This window comes from Chaetodon trifascialis, chromosome 4 (assembly GCF_039877785.1).
Source record: "Chaetodon trifascialis isolate fChaTrf1 chromosome 4, fChaTrf1.hap1, whole genome shotgun sequence".
In the NCBI taxonomy this organism is placed as follows: domain Eukaryota; kingdom Metazoa; phylum Chordata; class Actinopteri; order Chaetodontiformes; family Chaetodontidae; genus Chaetodon; species Chaetodon trifascialis.
Window position 1 is genome coordinate 13,227,556 of NC_092059.1, and position 21,622 is coordinate 13,249,177.

The following is a 21,622-nucleotide window of genomic DNA, read 5'->3' on the forward strand; positions in this document are numbered from 1 at the left end:
GATGTGTCAGTATAGAGACTCCTCTGTATGGTGACCAAAGGGGGAACTTCACTTAATGTTATCGTACCAGGGACTCTTGTAGACGTTGTGATGAGAGTTTCATGCGGAGTGGGAGCCTGAACTGTCTTGTCTGTTTGCCCTTACAGCTGGTGAGTGAGCAACAAGAGAGCCGCCCGCTTCTGAGCCCTTCCATCGACGATTTCCTCTGCGAGACCAAGTGTGATGGGCTTTCCCGCCCTGTGACTTCCAACACAGCCGGTACAGTACAGTGCTATTTCTCAGTCTGCAAAAATCGAACTGATGACAAGCAGACATGCGTAGGTGACTACCCAACACTGCAAGCCATTTTTCAATTGAGGTCATTGTTAATGTGGTGCTTAAGATGTCCTGTAACCATTAAGACACGTCAAAAGAATAAAACAGTACAATTACGCTGCAGTACAGGGGGAAGCTCTCTGATACCACACTGTGGTTGTTAACCTGTGATGGACTTGAAAAGACCCATTGGATGCTGCCTTCTGTTAACAGCATGTTTTATCAACCATAGCAACAATGCTGGGGGGGTGGGGAGGTATTTAGTGCTGCCATGTATCTATTAAATCAACATCATATCCATGACAACTGTTACTAGCAACACAAAGAGTATATTATCTGACGTTTACATGCAGAACAAAGCTCTCTAGCAACCATGAAAACAGTGCAACATTTGACATCAGTGTCTCTCCCTTAGTACACGTGTGTCTATAGTAAGTGGGTATTCATTATAACCTTTACATTCTGCCAGTAAATTAACTAAAATCAACTAGGTCAAAGTAGGTCTTGAGAAATCCAACGCTGACTTTAACAGATGCCAAGTGCCATCTTGGTTTCCACATGGATGGGACATTGATCGCTGAGCTGTACTGTCTTTTGAATGATGATTTGCCGTATCAGACTGCACAGCTGACTGTCTCATCACAAAACTGACTGAGCGGATTCATCTGTGCAAAGTATGGGGGACAAATGTGGGGGACCTTCTGTCTCCCAAATGCCTCCTGCTGCTCCCACTGACGGGGATGTAGGTCTACTGTAATCGGTCATGAATCTCAAATTTCCCAAGTCCACATGCAATATTGTAACAAGTATGTGCCATTTAAAGACTTTGGATAAATCTTAATATTGTTAGCTTTGACGGCACCGGTCCTGTCTGCAGGCAGCGTTCACGTTCTCTACATGTTCACTTGGGCTGCCTCCAGCTGCTCTGATTTCCTCCCACAGTCTAAAAACATGCAGGTGAAGTGGATTGAAGTGTGATTGTCAATCTGTTTTCACACTGTGATGGACTGGCAATGATTCCGGCACTGAATAACACTTAACAGGAACTAGCAAGCAAAGGAAATCAATGATGAATGATAATTACCAGCTCAAATATGCTAATCCACATGAGACCTACATCATGTTGTGCTCTCTCTTGCATGCAGTTTTACTCTCGTCTGATTTTGAGGTTGATGACTATTTTTGCCGGTTGATGTAATTTTAAAAACTCCAGCATAAATTATAAATTGATTACATGGGTATCTGGGGTTTGGAAACACACTCGCCAAAGAAATGTCTGTTTAAATTTTCAGTTTAAGTAAGAAAATGAGAACGAGTCTGAAGCTATAAATGGACCTAATCAGCTGGTTGCCCCCATTGAGAAGAAACAGGACTGAGAAAACACTCAGGAAAGTGTCCCTCCTTCTCTGGTTAAGACATCCATCACTCATTTCTACATGAAGGCTGAAATTCATTTATTCACGGACAGCTTCTCCTCTCCACCCCCTCACTGCATAAAATCCCCTCTCCTCGATGCTCGCACTCAGAAATCTTTTTTTCTTTTGTCAGCACTTTGCTCTCACACGCTGGTTCCATAGTCACAAGAATACTAAAGAAAACGCCTTTCACCTTTGAACTCTTCACAACCGATTGGTAAATCTCACTTAATGTTTGCCAAATGTAAAATTGTAAATCTAAATGCTGTTTTATTACTTGCTTAGTATTCACATTTGTAATCTACAGATACTCCCAAAATGAAGGAATATATCATTAACTAACTACATGATTTCAAAAAAAAAGAAAGACATGGTCAGGACTGGCACATCCACCGTGTGGTATGTTCTCCGTTGCACGGGAGCTGGCTAGCAGGCTAACTTCGCTAACACAGGGGCCCTCATTTAGAGACATTTACAGCTGAGCTTGTTACTTAAGATAGTGAGACAAACTCCTCAGTTTGTCCTCATCCTCAAACCCTTGTCTCTTGTAAAACATACTGTTGAAAGATGAAATAAAATACATGTAACTTGTATCGGTAACCAAGCACGGTTACCCAAGAACAAAATCACATTTTTCATTTTTCTGACAATACCATACTCTAATACAGTAAGGGGCTAATAAATGATGTAGCCTTCAAGTGCTTGTGTAAGACCCATTCAAGGTTCTTGTTTTGAAATAAATCAACCAGAGGCAGCATTATCAACTGACTGCAACGTTAATTAGCTAGACAGTGAGAGCTGATCAAATCAGCTAGTTCTCATTTCAGCCAGCAAATCAATTGTTGCTGGCTGAAATGAAAAGCCTGCTATTGCCTCTCTCTGTCAGACTTCAAGGCTCCAGTGTTTCAATAATTACTGAGAATTTCAAGCAGGAAACTGTCAGTGTTATTATTATATTTGTTATTATTATAACTGTATGTGCGGTGGCATTGGGAGGGGCTTAGTGAATGATAAGTGAACGTACAGGCACATTTAATCTCCGATGAAGGATTCTTGGTGTCTCAGTAACTCTTCTATCTGACGTGTTCGATCAGAGGTTGTGATGGTACATCTGTCCCTCTCTCACTACTCCATACGTTCTTTCAGTCTGCATGATTGGAAAGCTGAGAGACTCAAGACTCTGTTAAAATACTCAATGGTCACATTTAGTTGTTCAACTTCAGTCCATTGGCCACCAGAGCAAATCATTATTCGTTAGATAACTATACAGTATCCAAGCATCCAGTTAAAATCTCCAGTTGATGAGGAAAACTTAACTTCTCTGTGCAATTGTCCTCCCTGTCTCATCATTTCAAGTAGACTTGAGGGTGCCAAAACATTTCTGACATCATTGCCTTTTCATGAACAGCTTGTGTTTCTTTTTGATGCTGAAAACTCTTCAGGCAACCTTCCCCATGAGTGTCTCTCCCTTGATTTGTAATTGTACTTGTCATGTAAAGAGCACAAGGCATGGAAGACAAGCATACTCTCTAATTACGCAGAGATTTCAGTCAACAAATGCTCTCAGTTGGTTGTCATGAAACAGCAGCACGCCAATTATGCAGTCATGTGTCTGTAGTTTTGAGTTTGCGTTGCACAAAAGACACAGTCAGGATCCTTGTAAGTGAGAAAACTTTGTAGGCTCCTCAAATAACAAATGCAGACTTTTCTTCTGGGGTTATGACCCTCTTATATTTGGGCTACAGGGTTTTCTTCAAAGATATGTCCAGAAAAATCCACCAGCAATGACAAAGGTCATTAAACACTCCCAAATTATTACATGTTTCCATAGAAAACAACACCATTCCAACAGCCAGATGTGTCTCATATATAATATGTGTATTACACTGACAATGTAATGTGACAGTACGTGTTTAATGGATTTGGAGATATGACAATGTAAACAATAGTAAACATGCACAATTTTCCATTTACAATAATACTGAAAAGGATATAATTAGGAACTTTTGTCACCAGCAGGCCATAATGTTGATCTGACTCAAAATCACAATAAATCATATTACTAATGACATAAACAATTCAACAAACAAGATTTTAAGGAGAAGTGGCTAAAATAGAGAAGAGAAAATCAGCTTTATCCATAAAGCATCTTAAAATTTACTCACTTAAATGAAATAACCTCTCGTTTTAGTGAACCCTGGCCATCACAGCGCAGAGTTTTAGCATTGTTAGAGTCTGTAGCCGTGAAGCTGGACAACAGCAGACAGAGTTGAGCCCCTTCACAGAGGGCTCTGTCCTTCTTTGCCGCTCTACCAACCTGAGATTGAATTACTTAATTGACCAAACTGGAGCTCCTCAAGGGGCCGCCTTATCCTTATCAAACTGTGCAGCGGCCTGAAGTATATTTAGATTCTCTGAAAAGAGCAGCAGCAAATTTTTTAGTTGTCCACCCAGGAGGCAATACCGTGACAGCTTAAGTACCCTTGACAGCTCAACTTGCCATGTCGGAAAATGTGTAGATCAAAATCAAAGCTTCGTGCCGCACAGTAAGTAAAATCTGCACAAAGTGAAAGCAAAGTTTCTGAAACATGATACCCCTTAGTGGAGTGAACAACCTTGAGATAACCACAAAATTAAAGCAAAACTATTGAGATTTACTAATAAATAAAACACTCAGAAGGCCGTCTTTGACAAGTTGAACTGATATTAAATCTCACTAAAATTTAAAGAGCTTCATGGAAAAAAAATAATATTGAGAGTGTTTTTGTCCCTGAATACTGTAGTGTGATACAGCGAGTTTATTCAATAACAAATTTAGAACACATTTAGAAATGTTAGAAAATAGCATGACTGAACAGTAAAATTGACATTAACTGAGTTTAGCTTTTATGGCAAACTTTTATGGAAAATACTAATACTTTCTAGTATCTATACTGATGAACTAACCCTGATGAGGTTAAAGGATTTTAGCAACCATCATATTATTTGTGCAATCTACAGTACATTTGGCTGTTTATTTCTGCAATGCCTCTATGACAAGAGGAGGGCTAAATTACTCTCCTGTCCCTCACAGTTCTGTCTTCAACACTGGACCTGCTGGATCTCAGTGAACCTGGCGAGAGGAGGAGCAGCAAGGACAGGAAGAGTCCCCTGTCGTCCCGGGGCAACAGCCAGAAGAACAACCCTCACAGGAAGAAGACGGATGAGACGGAGCTGATCCAGGTGGAAGTTGAACAAACAGGACCAAGCATGAGAACCCCAGAGAGGGTGTCACTAGACTCAGGTAGAGACTGATGGTTAACTTCGGATTTCCAGTTTTCACAGTGCAGATGCTGCATCCCTAACATGCAGTTTACGGTCAAAAGATAGATTGATTAAGATTGTTCTTAGGGACAATGTTGCAGGCAAACTGTCATTTACTTGGTATGCACTGAAAGTCCTGCTATAAGGAAGCAGCCACACCCTCGTACACAGTGGAAAAAGCACTTAACAGCCCATACACCAGAGATGATGGCCTGTATTTAGGGCTGAGTATGAAACAGGGTTTGGAAAGAACTGAAAATTGTCAGCCACTAAAGGCTGGCTTTGAACATTCATTCGGTTTCTTGTTCACTTTTTTTACTAAATCTAAATTTGCAGATTTTTAGACTGTTTTTTATTAATGCAAATGTATTGTATATGTTTTGTAGAAAAACATGTTGCTATTTCTCAGTAAGCAAGGTTTTTCTTCAAGGTCTGTTTTGGTATTGGTCAGAAAAGTGAGGTATTATATCAGCGCTAGTATAGAAAAGTTCACACAATATCCATGCCTACCAGTGCATACTGTGAGTTAGATTCAATACATGTCTCCAGACATACAATATGCTGCAGTGCGTTGGTGTACAGCAAGGTACTGAATAGAAAAAAAAAACTTTTCCTTTATCTCTCTTTTCACCTTCAATGTCGATTTCATCCAATCTGTACTGAAATGTCATACATACAGTATTACATACATCACAGTAGCCTGCCCTGCTTTATCTTGCCATCTCTAACCTGTTTCTCAAAAGCTGTAAAACTCCCACCGAGCCCCAACTCCCTACATACCCCAACAACTCAGACTCCCACCGTCTCCTGCAGAACTGACTTTGCACATTGTCAAGAATGGCCAAAGAAGGATCAAGCCAATTTACTGTAATGAAAGGGATCATCTTAAAAGACATTAAGAGGCAACAGCCAATTACCTTCATATTTGCCAGTTGAAAAGGTTAAAGTCTTCAATGAGAACTAATTATGCAAACTGAGTGAATCTATAGTGTGGTGAAAATTCATGGCTGTGAGACTGATTATGACCACAGAGTCATTTACCGGCAAAATTTTCTGTCCTGTTGTTTTTTGACACCCACAGCACTGATTGACTGGCTGTTTTTAGCTCACTGTCCTAGCAGAAAGATTCCATTAGTGGTTATAAGCCAGTGTTAAACTAATGGAAAACATACTTAGTTACTTTTTAAATTAGTGTTATGGTTAATGACATTATTTTAAGAAGATGTTAAATGTTAAATAAGACTGTCCTGAGAGGTGAATTTTAGATTTAATGAGCCATTTGATCACTTGCCTCCTTCGTCAGGTCAGTCGATTTCATTATTTTATTCTTAATTACTTTGTTAATGTCACCAGTTACCATTGGTTCACCATTGGATAAATGGGAAGAGCTGAACCCCAACTCTGAGAGGAACGGCAACAGAAAATGGAAGTTGGAGAGACGGCGTTCTTCTAAAAATTCATCCAATGAGTTTCTGTGGTAGGTATTGTTCTGAGCAGGCATTAATGGGATCCAGCATCCATGTAAATGATGCCTATATTGGACGATTCCACGCTGCACAGTTTACATCCTGCGGCAGTGCTGGAAGTAGAGTGTCCTTTATGTAGCAAAGACACTGACATCAAAGCGGTTGGTGTGTTTGATGAACATGTAGCACATTAGACTTTCATTCAGGAGACAGTCAGGAGACAGGCGACTGGCTGGTGAACATAGTGGAGTATGAATATTGGACTTAAATTTACAAGGTGACCAGCAATGCAACTCTAAATGGCACTAATGTTGCTTCATGTTTGCTCAATGTGTGAATTAGAAAATGATTACCAACACATTATGTGTAACACCTTTGGGAAGATGTTGTATTTACAGCTTGTTGTGCTTTCACCTGGTGGCCAAAAACATAAATTCTTGTAGGTTTAAACAAGTGGTTTAGTTGCTGATCCTGAACCACACTAACTAACCATAGTTAAATTGGCAAAACCATGATCTCTGCCAAACATTTACTGTGCAGATATTGTACAAATGTAAAAACATCAGCACTGAATGGCTTTTTCTGAATTGTCCAAAATCAGCAGTCTTGTCAGGGCAACAGCGTTGTTTGTATTCAAGTGGAAGCTTCTCCATTTTGGTCAGAAATGGCCCCAAACGTTTAAGTGCCCTTGAAAACTGGTTCACAGTTGTAGTGGAGAAATCGTATGCACGTACATTTGAGATAATCCATCTCCTTGATTAGTAAAAGCACCAGAAACGTTTTGTTCATATCAATTCTGTATCATGTCGGTATCATGTAAATCACTTGTCTCTTTTCTACTTTAGGTCCATAGACTGTAAAACCCAATTAGAGCCATCAAATAAGAACACCTTGGAAGTAAATACCAAAGTGGAGCCAGAGTCTGCCCTAGCATCTCAAGTAAGTACTCAGTATGACAGAAGCAGGCAGTAATCATCATTATTGTATGCACTGACTGCACTTGAAATCAGCATTCTTTTAAAGTGAGAAGGCTTCATACGTCTCTTCTGATGTTTAAACCTTCACAATAATTTATAATAATTTCATGAAATGATGAAGTTAACTTGTTTATTTAGCAACTGCATCTTAATGCATGATAACGTAGCCTTAATATCACATTTTGTTTGCAATAAGACACCCTGTTGTGTAATTGTTTGCCCGTCATTTTGTCCTAACACCTACAATTCTTCCATTTCAGCTCAACAGGCAGTATATTAGTGGAAGACATGTAAGCCTCCCTATGCATCCTTTCATACAATACTGAAAGACTTCTACATTTGCACCGGGAAAAAAAAAGCATCACACCATCTCATAAAATTTGACTCAAAAGACCAAAATGAGGAGATTGCATTGAAGCCAAAAGGCACCTTTGAGGAAATCCAGATATACTGTTGGCCTTGAGATTGTTCCTTTGTGGTGCTATGAGGTCCAAATGTCAAGCGCTTTCCTCCTGAGTTGATGTCTCTGTGTAGGTCTGCATAAGGGTCTTGTTTCCAGACGCCATTATTAGATTAATAGCCTATGAATTATTCAGCAGTCTTACTCTGAGCCCATTAGTGCTGATCTCACCAAGCTAGCTAAACATACATCACCTTTTCAGCACTCTGATAAATAATAGATTTGGGATTAAAGATAACTGTCCGAGATGGAGGGAAGTTATTGGCACACAAACACACTATATTTGTTTTGCTCAGGAGTTACATAATAGCTGATAGAGATCCTGTAAAGAGTGGTTTTAGGTTCTACTTGGCATATTTCATATACGCGTACACAAACAGAAAATGCATGCAAAGAAGGGAGGTGTGTGTTGCATGAGATTTACATACACCCAAATTACATGAAAAAATGGCCCAAAATTTTGAGACTTAAGGAAAAATCCACCCTCTGATAATTGTGCAGAAGATGCTATAATCGATAGCATCAGTTTTAAGTGCCCAACATATTCCAGAAGTGGCTGTTTTTTATTAGTTGAGCATGGAAGGTTATTCTTGACCTTACGATCAGTATTAAGATAATGTCAACTCAAGGTCCACAGACTTTTTCTGAGCTTTCAAACGCCTCATCAGTCTTCATCATCAGTCGGCCAATCCTCTCCGCTGAACAGCGAATGTCCTACCACAGATTAGCCACTGTACACAGGGACAGCAGGCCTGTCAAGCTTTGGGGTTTCTCTACACGTTAAAGCAATGTACATGGAGCTGTAGTACTTGAAATTTAGTGTATAGGGTGGTTTACTTATTCTGGCTTTCCACAACCAAAAACACAAAAGCAAAAGAGTAAAGAAAGGTTAACGGGTGTGTTTATCTCCACAGCCTCAGTCTTTCAGCATCATGTATGTAGCAGTCAAGTACTTGTTTAAATTCCCCTTTTAAAGTATTCTGGTTTTAAAACAAGTCAGCTGGAACCATAAGAAGGTAGCATGGTCATGTAGCTAACGTTAGCTTCATTAGCTAGACAGCAACAGTCGTCATCTAAGATGCTTCTTCTGCCTCTGTGTGAAATCAAGGATTCATTGTTTCAAAAGTTACTGAAAACATCGAGTGGTAAACCTGCCACCATTAGCTCTGCATTGTTTATGTCTCTGTTTATACTGGAAATAGTATTAGAATGATTTTGGGTGGATTTTTCCTTTAACAAGCCAACTGCAGCATACTGCCGTTTCTTCACACAACACAGCAAAGACTATTGCAAATGTGGTGAGATTTTCTTTTAACACTGCATGCATTTGGTTCTTGTAAATAAAAAAATATGTTTATCTACAATAAATGGATGAGTAAATTTCCATTAATACTGAGATTAAGTAACCTCAATTAGTCTTGCATAATGGCGGTTTGCATAGAGGGGGATTTATTCTGACTGTCCCCTTCTGGAGGAAGTCACTGACTCCACATACATTCTTCAGTCTCTGTAATGGATTTGCTATCCCTGGGATGCATACAGTCATTGCTATTTATAGTAAATCTAGCACAATATGACATCTGAGCATGAAAGGGTATCACAAAATCATTTACCCCTGCCAGTTAAATGTGTAGCTGTAATGTGGAATCATGTAAACTACAGTACACTCTCACAATGCAGAAGCATCACACATGTGTGTAATTGTTCAATTTTCATTTGCACAGCAGAGCAAGGCTTCATATGCAAGTTGGTAACTGAGAGGCTATCAGCATAATTCAGAGTTTGATATTGCATGTGCAGGTGCACGGGAAAGAGAGGAGGTGGGGGAGTGAAATTGAGAGAGGCTGGATGAGTAGCATGGCATTCAGTTGAGGGGTGGGGCGAGATGCTGACAGAAGTGATTCTGCTGGCCTTCCTAAGCATGTCAGAGGCTTTGTCGAGGCAGGGATATTTACTCGTCCCTGAGAAAGCAGAGACGGCTGACCCTGCACACTCTCCCTGCCTGTCTTTCCCTCTGGCTGATTGTGTGTGTGTGTGTGTGTGTGTGTGTGTGTGTATGTGTGTGTGTGTGATATGCTATGTGGATATATGTGTGTGTGTGTGCGTGTGCGTGTGCGTGTGCGTGTGCTTGTGATGTGCTGTGTTGTGTGAGTGTGAGTGTTCCTATGTTTAATGGATTCCTGTTTGTGCATATTTGTATATGTTATGAAATGTGCGTGTGTGTGTGACAGGCTCGCCTAAGCAAGGAGCAGCGGTGGGGTAGCGCCCTCCTGTCCAGACATCAGTCCCTCGAGGAGGAGTTTGAGCGAGCCAAGGCTGCTGTTGAGGTAAGCAGAGTGCCGCTCAGTACACCTCACATCTGTCACCTGTCGGCTGAGAGCCATCTCCACCGCCGACTTTTAATGAGATTTAACAGGAAAGACCATGTTGGTTTTTCAATATTTAACAGCAGAACTTTGTCTCGTGGGTGCAACGTCCTTGTCAGTTTTGTCTGGATTTTTTGTACTTTTTTTTGGCCAGGATACAGAATACAGCATCGAAAACTAAGGGGAGCAAAGGGTAAAATTTCAAAAAAATTTCAGTCTGCCCCTAATGCTGCCAGAGAAAGGTGGGTCATGCCTTCCCCATCCAGCCTGCTGAGTGCTGTAAGACACAGTGCTTGAGCATTATTAACTCTTGCGGGAGTTGACAACACTCACGTTCATTAGTTGGCGTTCAGTTCACCGTTTCCCAAAGACATGAGCATGTTCGATGAAGGTGGTCTTTTAGCACATTCATGCACAGCACTGATTTTAGTTTTACAATGGACAATGTCTGAGGACTTACTGGTTTGTTGTTTGGCAAATGTACTGTATGTTCTGTTAATGTCGACACCACCAATAAAGAGCAGTGTACAGCCACTTCCCTAAACTCCAAGGAGACTCATCCAGGACCGTCAGTGGATGAGACTGTCCCAAATTAGTTTACCTGTACCTTTACAGTAAGACCTTGATGTAGTATATATTTTTCATACTTTGGTAAAGCAGTTCACTTCATTTTCCTCAGAAGAAACTAATAAAACTCCAGCCCTGCCATTGGTGCCCAACTTTATGAGAAAGGATTGGTAGATATTGTAGAAAAGAAAGAAATGCAATAAAATGAGAATTCTATAAATTCTATGCCAAGAAAACTTTTCTCAGTATCACATTTCCAACATCATTACCCATGTGGATTCATAATGCTTCCAGCAATTTGATACCTGAAGGCCTGTGGAGCTGATTGCCATTCGACTCCTTCAGCCCTTTTATCTCTTTGTCAAATGGTCACTTTTGTTCTTCCTGCTATGTATTAGCCCCTGCGGTGCTGCAGACAATTTAATAGCACATGCTAAATTCACACATTTGAGTTCACGGGGTGTTTGACCCAGAAAAATATTTACAACTCTCAGCTGGCAGACAATAGGAAGGTAAATAAGTCAGTCATTTTACGACCAGACATATGAGATACCACAGGAGATGGTGAGGTTACAGTAATCAGATGGCTTAATTCTTCATAGGGACGTGTGTTGAGCTGTGAAGCAGGCCTGATGTTCTCGTGCTGTCAGGGTGATGACAGGGTTTGTCATACTGACCACATGGAAAATTGCTTTAGTTTGAGGCTCAAATCACTTTCATCACTTTTACCCCTTCAGTGTCATCGTACATTAAGTTACTATTGAGAATTTTTCCTATTCTGCAGTAGGTTTGGATACTTTTGTAAGTTTTCTTTAAACTGAAGATATTTTTAAATGGTTACATCACATTGGCCCAACAATAGCTACCTGAGTTTCTGTGATGTACAGTGGTTTAGATAACCACGAAAGTTGTGTTTTTTGCTTGCATTAAAACCACTCTACCACTCAGTGGACACGTCCCTTCCCAGAAAAAAGGGCGGGAACCCTGCAGTATTGAGTTACTTCAGCTCTTCTGAGGGCTAGACTAGACTGTTGCACGCTGAGCTATGTGTAATGGTCAATAAATAATAGAGCAGGGACAGGAAGACGGTGAGAAAGTGAGAGGAGCAGCTGCAGAGGAGTGGGCTGCCCTCTCGGAGATCCCTTCCCAAAGTTAGCAATGATGTCACATCTTGTATAAGCCATGAGTTGCATCCTCCCAAATAACTGCACAGTGAGCCAGAGGGCAGGTAAGTGATGAGATTCTGAGATGCTCCTGGACAAATGTCTGAGCATGGAGCATTGATTGGTAACAGTATCTCGCAACTTCGATCGAGCAGCCTGAGTGCTGGCCTCCACTCTAGAGGAGCTCTGATGCAAGTGGTCAGCCATTTTGGCTTCAGCTGCCAATATCAAAGCCCACAATCAGATAATTTCCATTTAAGTAGCTGTGCATATGCATGCTCTTTCATACTTAAAGACACGGAGGTAGAGAGATGGCAGAGAGAACATTAAATCAGCACGCCGCCTTTCTGCCAATTCATTCAATTAGGTGAAGCAGCCAAATGTAAGAAAATTAGGCCCCACAGAGGGAAGGAATTAGGCTCTCAAATATAATTCATTTTACAAAGCTGGCACTGATGAGGAAGTGTAGGTTTTATTCCTTTACACATAAAAATGGAGAATATAATGACAGTCGGCCAAGAGAGGGAACTCAGCTTTGAATTCATGTACAAAGAGGCTGAGATATAAGAGATATTTTCTGATTAGCTAGGTGGCTGTCAATGTCACATGAGGGTATCGGCAATTACTGTAAGCTGACAACGTAATACTTTTATTAAATAGAGAACCACTGGAACAGCTGCAGGGTAAACTGTGACTTGAGGGAACAATGTTTTTGTGGTGGGGCATGAGAAAGTGCTCCCATAGCGGCAATAAAGACAAGAGGAAGGTGACTGTGTGGCCTCTTGTTTGATTAAAAGAGCAGCAGGACAGGTTCACTTTTATCTTGCAGAACGCTGGTCTGAGGCAGTTCTGGTTTACTGAGAGATTGCAAAGGAGGTGCAGTTGCCTAGAAGTTAGAGATGCAGGCTTGTGAACAAAAGGTCACCGGTTTTAATCCACAGACTGGTGGGAAAATGCAGATGGGGAGAGTAAATGAGTGATGCTTCACCTCCCTCAACAGCTTCATCAGCGTGCCCTCAAGCAGACCACCAAACAAACTTTTCCAGTGGAGCTGAGAAGTTTCCAACATGAAAACAGGGGTGTAAAGGCATCTACCTTTAGTGCCCCAACAGGAAATTTAACAAAATAAACCAAACAACAAAGACAAACCATGAAAGGAACGACAGAGAGAAGCTATATCTCGTCCTCTGACGGTGTGGTGTCAAACGTGTTGTTTATAGAGGATATGAAAGGCTGTTGTTTAAGGGTGATTTTATACCAAACTTGCTAAGATCAGTTCAAGCTTTGGAGCATTTGCCTGTTTGGTTCAGTCCATTAAGGCTGAGCTGTAATTCAGATTCTGGTGCAAACCAAGCAACTATGGAAAATCAAATTTGCCATTGATAAAGGATTCATTGTCATCTGCATAAACACAGACATTAAAAAATATTTCACTTTATTGTGATTTTTTTTATTTCAATGTGTTTACCGATGTTTTGTTTTGTTTTTTACGCTGTCAGGTTATTTTCACTGTCAGCGGTTTTAAGTTTCAACTTTCATTTGAGGGGAGGGGAAAAGAGAGTGTGATTCACATATCTGCATCGTGATGAAATGAAAAAAACATAACTCCTCTGGACCCAAGGTCTGCACCAAAGACTCTGACATGACCACACATAAAGCATTGGCTTCCACGCATTCACCTGAAACTCCTAAACCACAAACACATTGAGTCTGTTTCACGGTGCCGTTGTTCTCCACATAGAACCGGGTTGGTTAAAGTTAACTTTTAACTGTCGTTATGATGGTCTGGCAGCTATCTGCTGGAACAAGCACTGACCTTAGCTAATGACAGCTATCAGCTATAATGTCAACTATTTCAAAGGCAAATTTTATTTTCAGTGCCAAAACTGTCATTGTTTTAGCCCCATACAGTCTCAGGTTGTTTTAAAAAGTGGTACATTGTTAGCTGTGGTCTGAATCAGTGGATGGGTCAGATAGTTGTTGAGCTTTCCAGATGTTTTCTTTTCTTTTCATATAAAGCACTAACAGCCATGTGAGAACAGAAGGTCCTGAAGAGGGCAGCATTCTTTGTTCTATTCATGAATGTTCTATTCATTCTCAGACTAGCTGCCATCAACTGTTGATTTCACCAATCTGCATTACCTGGTTAACGTAGCCATTTAGGGCAAACTTACAGTAGTACACGTTGCAGTGGGTTCAGCTCGGAGTCGGCTCACGCTCCCACCATAAACCGCTTTGAGAAAGGAGCAAGACCAAGTACGACTGCTGTGTTCAGATCTGACCAAATGAACTGCACCATGGAGGGAAACCAATCAGATCCAAACACTGCAGCTCTAAAAAACACCCTCAGTCCGATTCCAAGCGGTGTTTGTGGTGTAAAAGCAGAAGGGACCGACCACAGGACTTCACAACAGCACATATTTGATTTTAGCATAAATTTAAAAGCTGTTGAAATTCACCGTCTGTCTGTGAACTATCAAGGAAGCAGTCTCTATACAGCGACGTATATATTTATGTAGATATTTGGTAACCATGGTAACACAGGGAAACTCCCTGTGTCTATGCATTGATTTTCCCTGATCAATCAGAAAATGAAAAGGTGTTAAAACAGACGTGTGTTGTTCTTAAGTGTGTCCCTCTTTTTCTTTCTTTTTCTGCATTCTTCATCACTCATGCAACAGTATTTCTCAAGTGCATTACAACACATGACATTAGTAGTTTTTTTCATAAGAATATTGGCAATAGTACTTTTTATGGCATTTAGGATTTTATAAGCTATTCTGTGTCCTGTACACTTGTTGTATCTTGACCCTTTTGTGCTACTGCTTTTGTTTTTTGTGATACTTGCAGGCTGTAACAACTTAATTTCCCTGGTGCCGGATCAATAAAGTCCTATCTTATCTTATTCATAAAATGAGGTGAGTGGCAGTACCGACTAATAATGCTCACAATCAGTTATTTCTTTAAGAGATTTCTATGACAACAGAGAACATAAATATACTCGTCAGAAGCAGTTAAGTCACAGGGAGTGGCTGGAATTTGATTTTTTCACCCGGTCACCACAAATGCTCCTGTCAGCTCATGTGACTTTATGCTAGCAGCTCTTGGTTTGTTTGTACTGTGGCCAGTGTGAACACAAGCTGGAGTAGAACTAAAAGGCAGGTGTAAAAGCGGATGTGAAAGCATCTTAAATTGAGCCCACAATTACCAGCAACAACACACACCAGAGGAACACCGCTCATATGTCATAAATTCGCAGTTGATTGCATTTTGTGGTTATCAGCAGGACAAGATTAATGCCCTTGCCACAGCAGCTCTCTGTTCTTATCACCGACTTACATATACGGGGTAATCGCATTGTTTGCCAAAATGCATTCATAGCACTTTGTCCTCTGAAATGTATTTTATTCCTCTCTGAGTGACATTATCCAGACTCCAGCTTCCTATTTTTGTCTCGCTGACCAAGGACTTGGCCAGTGGGTGGCTCATTAACATTAAAAGGCCAGACCAGCCTTGCTCTGGAGATGAGGAGGTTGCTCTGTGTCACTGGTAAATAATGAGGCTTTTTGTAATGTAAGCCCCCTGGGCAAAGTGGATAAGTCATCTATTCATGTGCTTGGTTTCTTTACAGATAAGGTTAGAGGGTCCACTTGGAAGCATTCACTCACATACAGAGACTTAGAGTCACATCTTGTTGCAGTATTTGATTCTGGAAGCACAAAGAAATTTAAAATCTTGCTAAAGCAACAAATTAATGGAAATTCAAACATCCCTAACAATTTCCCATTCACCAAAAGGGAGCAGCCTTAATTTATGGGGTCTTAACAATGTTCATTTCTGCAGCACAAACACTGAGTAAGCGGATCATGAAAAATTAGTCACTTTACTTGCCTGAAATAGTGTTTGATGGTTGCCAAGAGCTTATGGGCCTATAGACCTACATCTCCCACTTTCATTCACGTGCAAAATATTCACAGATTTTCATCACAGAGTGTCTGACTGACTGACAGATTTGTATAAATCAAGACCTGGTTGTGATCGGTGGATAAAGCTTCATGTTGCTATTTCTTTATATTTTGGATGGACTGACTCCGGTTAATTATAATCATTAATTCTTGATTGAAAGTAAAGTATACAGCTGGGTGTTTTTAAAATCCTTTATGATTTTATTTTCCCAGTCTGGGTAAAATTATAGACAACTGTTTTTGTTAAATAAAGTCTGAAGTTATTGTTTTGTACCACTCTTTAAGAGCATCAGAGTCTTTGTTTTAGCTGACCTAGCATGAATTATTACTCTACAAATTACCTTCCTGACAGTGTGCAGTTGTTTTCACTGAATATATTACCTCAGTCCAGCTGACTAAGGAACACTAATTGGATTCTGGAGGCAAAATATAAATATGCCTTGTCTAAAAGTGGGCGATGTCACCAGCAGAGCGTATGTATAACCTCTGTTACTGCTGCCATGATTATTGTCAATAATGTTTTCATGAAGTAACTAATGAATCCCCAATCTACCTCCAACCCCCCGTTCATTTCCAAACAGTGGTGGTTACACATTTGGTGACAGGAAGCACTCTGGATTCAATCCATTTCATGTAACACTTCATCAGAGCTGCTGAAATTAGAGTCATAGCTGCGGGTTTGCTCCAGTGGAACACAGGATATAAATTACCTCACCGTATCTTTTCCTTGTTCCACATAATTAAACTGCCAATGTCAGTGTAAAAAAACGCCCTTCACAGCATTACAAAGAAATATGACTGAATTTCTAATGAATTAAAAGCAGGTCCATATATTTACTCCATTTAAATTCAGCGAGCAATTTGTTGTCACCCGTGGTGCAATTAGGGGGTGGACATGTTACACACCAGATGGGATGTCACAGCGTAAACAATTGACGGTCTATGAGACACGAAAACAAGATGATGGACTAGGTCACACTGCAAGTACAGTACCACAACACGCTGAGAAATAATGAAAAAGAATGTAGACTGTATTATGCAAATGAGCATAATGGCTGTAGCATGAGTTCCATTCACATGAGCATAAAGCTGAAGATTGCATGAGGCCAGGAGCAGCGCTGGGCTGTGCAGAGATCTGCCGCAGGACCAACAGTTGGAACTGTTGGTCATGTGACTCCGCTTTCTGTGGCGCTGTTTGCAACAGGAACGGTGGTGGAAAGTATTAGGGTACATTGAGGTATTTGTTCTTTACTTGGAAATTGCCCATTTATTTTCCATTTTCTTGCTTAACTCCCAGGAATTCACTCAATAACCTGAAGGTCTCCTTTTCAAACCATCAGTTCAGAGGATGTGAGTCATCCACACCCAACAATTCACTTCTTCTATTTCTCAACTTTTTTCATCCATAGCGACCGGTTTCATCATAAAGAGGTATTATACCAGCTCTAATCTGATCTAGAGAGAACATGAATGCAGTAATAATATTCAAAAAACATGAAAATAATATTTGGAATAATCTAGAAAACAATAAGAGTGATTTATTAAATAGAAGATGTTATTCTGCATAAGGAGAGCTTTTATTTGAACTTTTACTCACCACAGCAAAACAAATACTGAAAAATTCTAATTATTGCAGATTGAATCATGAGTCCCAAAGCATATTCAAAAGTCACCAAGGGCCATGCTAATTATGATTTAATAACAGTCAATAGACATACCTGGAATTTCACCATCAAAACCACTTTGATTTACATGCAATGTTATCTTCAAATAAGGCTTCAGCAGACAGTTACTCTAAATCCAAGTTCTTAAAACGTGACTTTCCCAGCCCCACCGCTGCCTCCCCGTTTCCTCCAGCTCACTCCAGCCCTGATAGAGCACTTCCTCACAGAGCCAACGGTCGACACTCACCTTCAGGCAATTTGTCTGAGAGTCAGCAGCCTGCAATTACCTGCCAACACCACCCCCCCCCCCCCACCCCCCCACCCCCCCACCCCCCCCCCATCAGGGGCCACACTATGGCCTTCATGTCAGTAACAAGCCTCTAAGACGTGGAGATGAGAAGGCCTTTGACACACACATACAGTCTTACAGTAGATCTTTCTGACCCTGCTCCCCTCTATAGTGGCACTACACACACCCTTACTGTACACAGTGCTGTCATGTACTGATGAGTTTGTGGCTGTAGAAGACTCTGTCAGTCACATGAGGCTGTTCTGCTCTGTTTGGCATTATTCTTCCCTGTTTGCTCTGGTCTGACAGGAAGACAGCCAGGAATCATGGACTCAGTCAGCTGGGAAAAAAAACTCCTCTCTGGATGATTTTTACATGGAAAACAGACATGGCGTTCACTGCATCCGTGGCAGCAATGCAGTATGCAAGGAGCAAAGGCATAGCGGACGAAGAACTGTGTGCATTTTACCACAACAGGCAGATATGAAGAGGACACTGCACCTCTCAAAAAGTCTGTGTATCCAAAACTCCATCCCGACATAATTCAGCAAATATTACAGAAATGTACTATGTAGTGAATGCAGGGCCAGTATAACAATAATATAATGATAATCTGCTCTTTACCTTTAGTATGTTCAGGACTATAAATAAATCAGTCACTAGTAAAGGCGATGTGGAAAAAGCATCATGTGATACCTTGTTACCTTAGCGGCACCCTCGAGGTCGAGGAATTTGCGACTGCAGGCTGTTGTAATTTTTATGATCAGACAATAAACAAGCATCTGCTGTCTGGTGGTTCAAGGTGGAGTGAAATATATTTTAAAAAAATGTGTTTATAGCTTTTGTTCAGCAGCATGGGTTTGGGCTCGCAATCAAGTGCGACCTGCCCAGTGACCCCACCCCGTTAAACTTGCAGACGACATGGACAGCCTGTGTTTTGTTTCTGCAGTAAGCAGTAGTCCTGAGGGAGTTTTCAGTGGTAAAGTTTTAATTGATGTACGACTTTTCATGTGACTGTGTGAACTGTTTTCAGTGTGTCAGTCTCCAACATGCCCTTTGATTTACACCGCCGTAGAAACTGCAATTAATTATAATTCTGTCGTTATTTTGCAACAGTCTGGTGCTTATTGCACAAAATGTAACCAGCGTATCTTCTATGCAGAACTGTGGCTTGACGGTGCACACCATCACTCCAATTAGAGACTGCAGATGAAAGGGCTACACGGAGAGCCCTTCAGTAAAAGCTGCTCACTGTCGTGGATCATGGAGCTGGTCGCTGATCTGATATTCTGCATCACTTACATTGATGTCATAATCACATTATTAACTTTTTTTTTGTGTTCATTCTTTGCACCAAGATTCCAGCGTGCCACATAATTGGTAACGCTACACCCACATCTGCGCCTGCACCCTCTGGCTCACAGTGATTCGACAAGATACGAAGTCAAGGAAATAACCTCAGTGCAGCCCAGGAAAACATTAGTTTGCTTGTGCAGTACTGCATTGTGCAACCTGCACCAATACAAAACTAGAGGTCTAAGCCATGGTGTCAGCTCTGCACGGCTGTGCTTTGGCACAGCAGTACTTTGAGCTAAAGGCTAATGTCAGCATGCTAATATTCTCACAGTGACAATGCTTACATGCTGTTAATCAGCACTAAACACAGAGTACAGCTGAGCCTTTGGTCAAAAACCAAAATATTACACAAATCAAAACTTTTGACTAACTGGTGGCGCTCGATTCAAAATCAGAAGTTATTACAACACAAAACATGAATGTGTGTATCACATTTTATAAAATCCATCTGATACTTAAAAGAAAATAAAAGCCAAAAATGTCAGCCTGCTGCTGGTGGTACGTCTGTAGGATTTAGCCTCTGGGACTGTGAATGTGGGCGGCGCAGTGGAGCAGCAGGTAGTGCGCGTGCCTCACAGCAAGAAGGTCGCCAGTTCGATCCCTGGGTCAGGCAGGGCCTTTCTGTGTGAAATTTGCATGTTCTTCCCGTGCATGCGTGGGTTCTCTCCGGGTACTCCGGCTTCCTCCCACAGACCAAAAACATGCTCATTAGGTTAATTGGTGACTCTAAATTGCCCCTAGGTGTGAGTGTGAGCGTGAATGGTTGTTTGTGTATATATGTTGCCCTGCGATCGGCTGGCGACCGGTCCAGGGTGTACCCCGCCTCCCACCCGTTGACAGCTGAGATAGGCTCCAGCCCCCCCGCGACCCCGAAAGGGATAAGCGGCATAGAAGATGGATGGATGGATGGACTGTGAATGTCTGTAAAACTTCTATGGTAATCCATGGACCCAAGTGGTGGACCGACTGACATCGCCGTCCCTACAACTACACCACTAGCACGCCTAAAAAAAACATATCTTCCCGTGCACCAGAGTTTTGGTCCTAATAAACCTTTCACTGTATTCCATAGGTGCCAAGTAAAACACTGGAAAAACTGTACGTTTTAAATTCATGTTTGTAGAAAAACACTAAGTAAATAAAATATTGTGAAAAAGTGACCACATGGACCTTTAAATCAGCCCTATAATGAACAGATATGCAGCGAGAGCACTGTAAAACAGGAGCAATATTGTGTGGTCCTGTTTAACAGTTTTAGTTAAATCCCTTGGCGCAGCGTTTTGAACACACTGAAGCTCGTTTCAACTCCTCTTGGCTATGGCAGAAAAACAGTGTCGCACTAGTCAAAGTGAGAGGAGATAAAGGCACCTATAATCCTCTGTATCACCAAACTTCATGATGGTTCTAATTTTAGCTGCACTCCTGAGATGGAAAAACGCTGTTTGAGTCTCATCAGACTCCTCAGTGTGTGGAGGCAGACTGGAGTGTGTTCACGAAGCAGCAAGAAAAGGTTAAATCTGGCTGAAAACTAAATGAGGAGTTTTATCTAAACCATAAATAAAAGTTGATATTTCTATTTATTTTTCAAGAAGATACAAGAACAGTATCATTTCCTGACAGTTGAGTAAAACAAGACCCAAGAAGGGATTCTGAAATATTCTATATTATCAAATTTGGCAATTTAGAAAAAAAATTATGACTTTGTGGTATTAGCTTTAGGTATTAGCATAAATTAGTTCAAAAATGAGCAACTTCATCATATTTTTCACACGTTTGTGGAGTTTGTGTCGACACAATTTAACCCATTTGATCCGAGATTAAATGTGGAAATTAGAGTTTCAAGTGTTTCCACAACAGTCAGCCTGTGCTGTCACAATGAACAGTCAAACTGGAGAGGAAAATTGAATGTCTGACTCACGATTATGTTTCCTCGAGCTGCTCTACACTCTGCTTTTCTTTATGACTGCATTTTTTCCAAGCTACTCATCTGGTCTGATCTGGATTTTAGGCCTTCATCTTTGTCTAGATAACCTCGTGAGTTGAACAAATGATCCACGCACAGCCCTCACATGAATCTAATCCAATGGTGGGTTTGAACAATTTCTTCGATGTTCTTAAATTATGAAATGAGGCAAACTCATCATCCAGACATTACTGTGATTATAACAGTTAGCTGCACAGCAGAGGCTGCTCAGACACTGTCAGCACTTTAAAAAATGAGAGTAAATGCTGTTTCTTGCAAGGACTTGAAGCCCTTTTTTCACAAGTAGAAGAGCTACCAGCATAGGAAGGATGGTGTTACATTACAGTAAGTTA

At 41.0% G+C, this 21,622-nt stretch overlaps 1 protein-coding gene across 2 annotated transcripts in view; it reads left to right on the forward strand.

Moving 5' to 3' along the window:
• Window positions 1-21,622, forward strand: part of pex5la (peroxisomal biogenesis factor 5-like a) — a 90,703-nt gene that overhangs the window by 53,078 nt on the left and 16,003 nt on the right. For both annotated transcript variants that reach the window (XM_070960884.1, XM_070960885.1), the window contains 6 exons: window positions 147-258; window positions 4,804-5,013; window positions 6,387-6,510; window positions 7,345-7,438; window positions 7,737-7,766; window positions 10,168-10,263. In XM_070960884.1, the coding sequence (XP_070816985.1) occupies window positions 147-258; window positions 4,804-5,013; window positions 6,387-6,510; window positions 7,345-7,438; window positions 7,737-7,766; window positions 10,168-10,263 (666 nt within the window). The remainder of the gene's footprint in view (window positions 1-146; window positions 259-4,803; window positions 5,014-6,386; window positions 6,511-7,344; window positions 7,439-7,736; window positions 7,767-10,167; window positions 10,264-21,622) is intronic.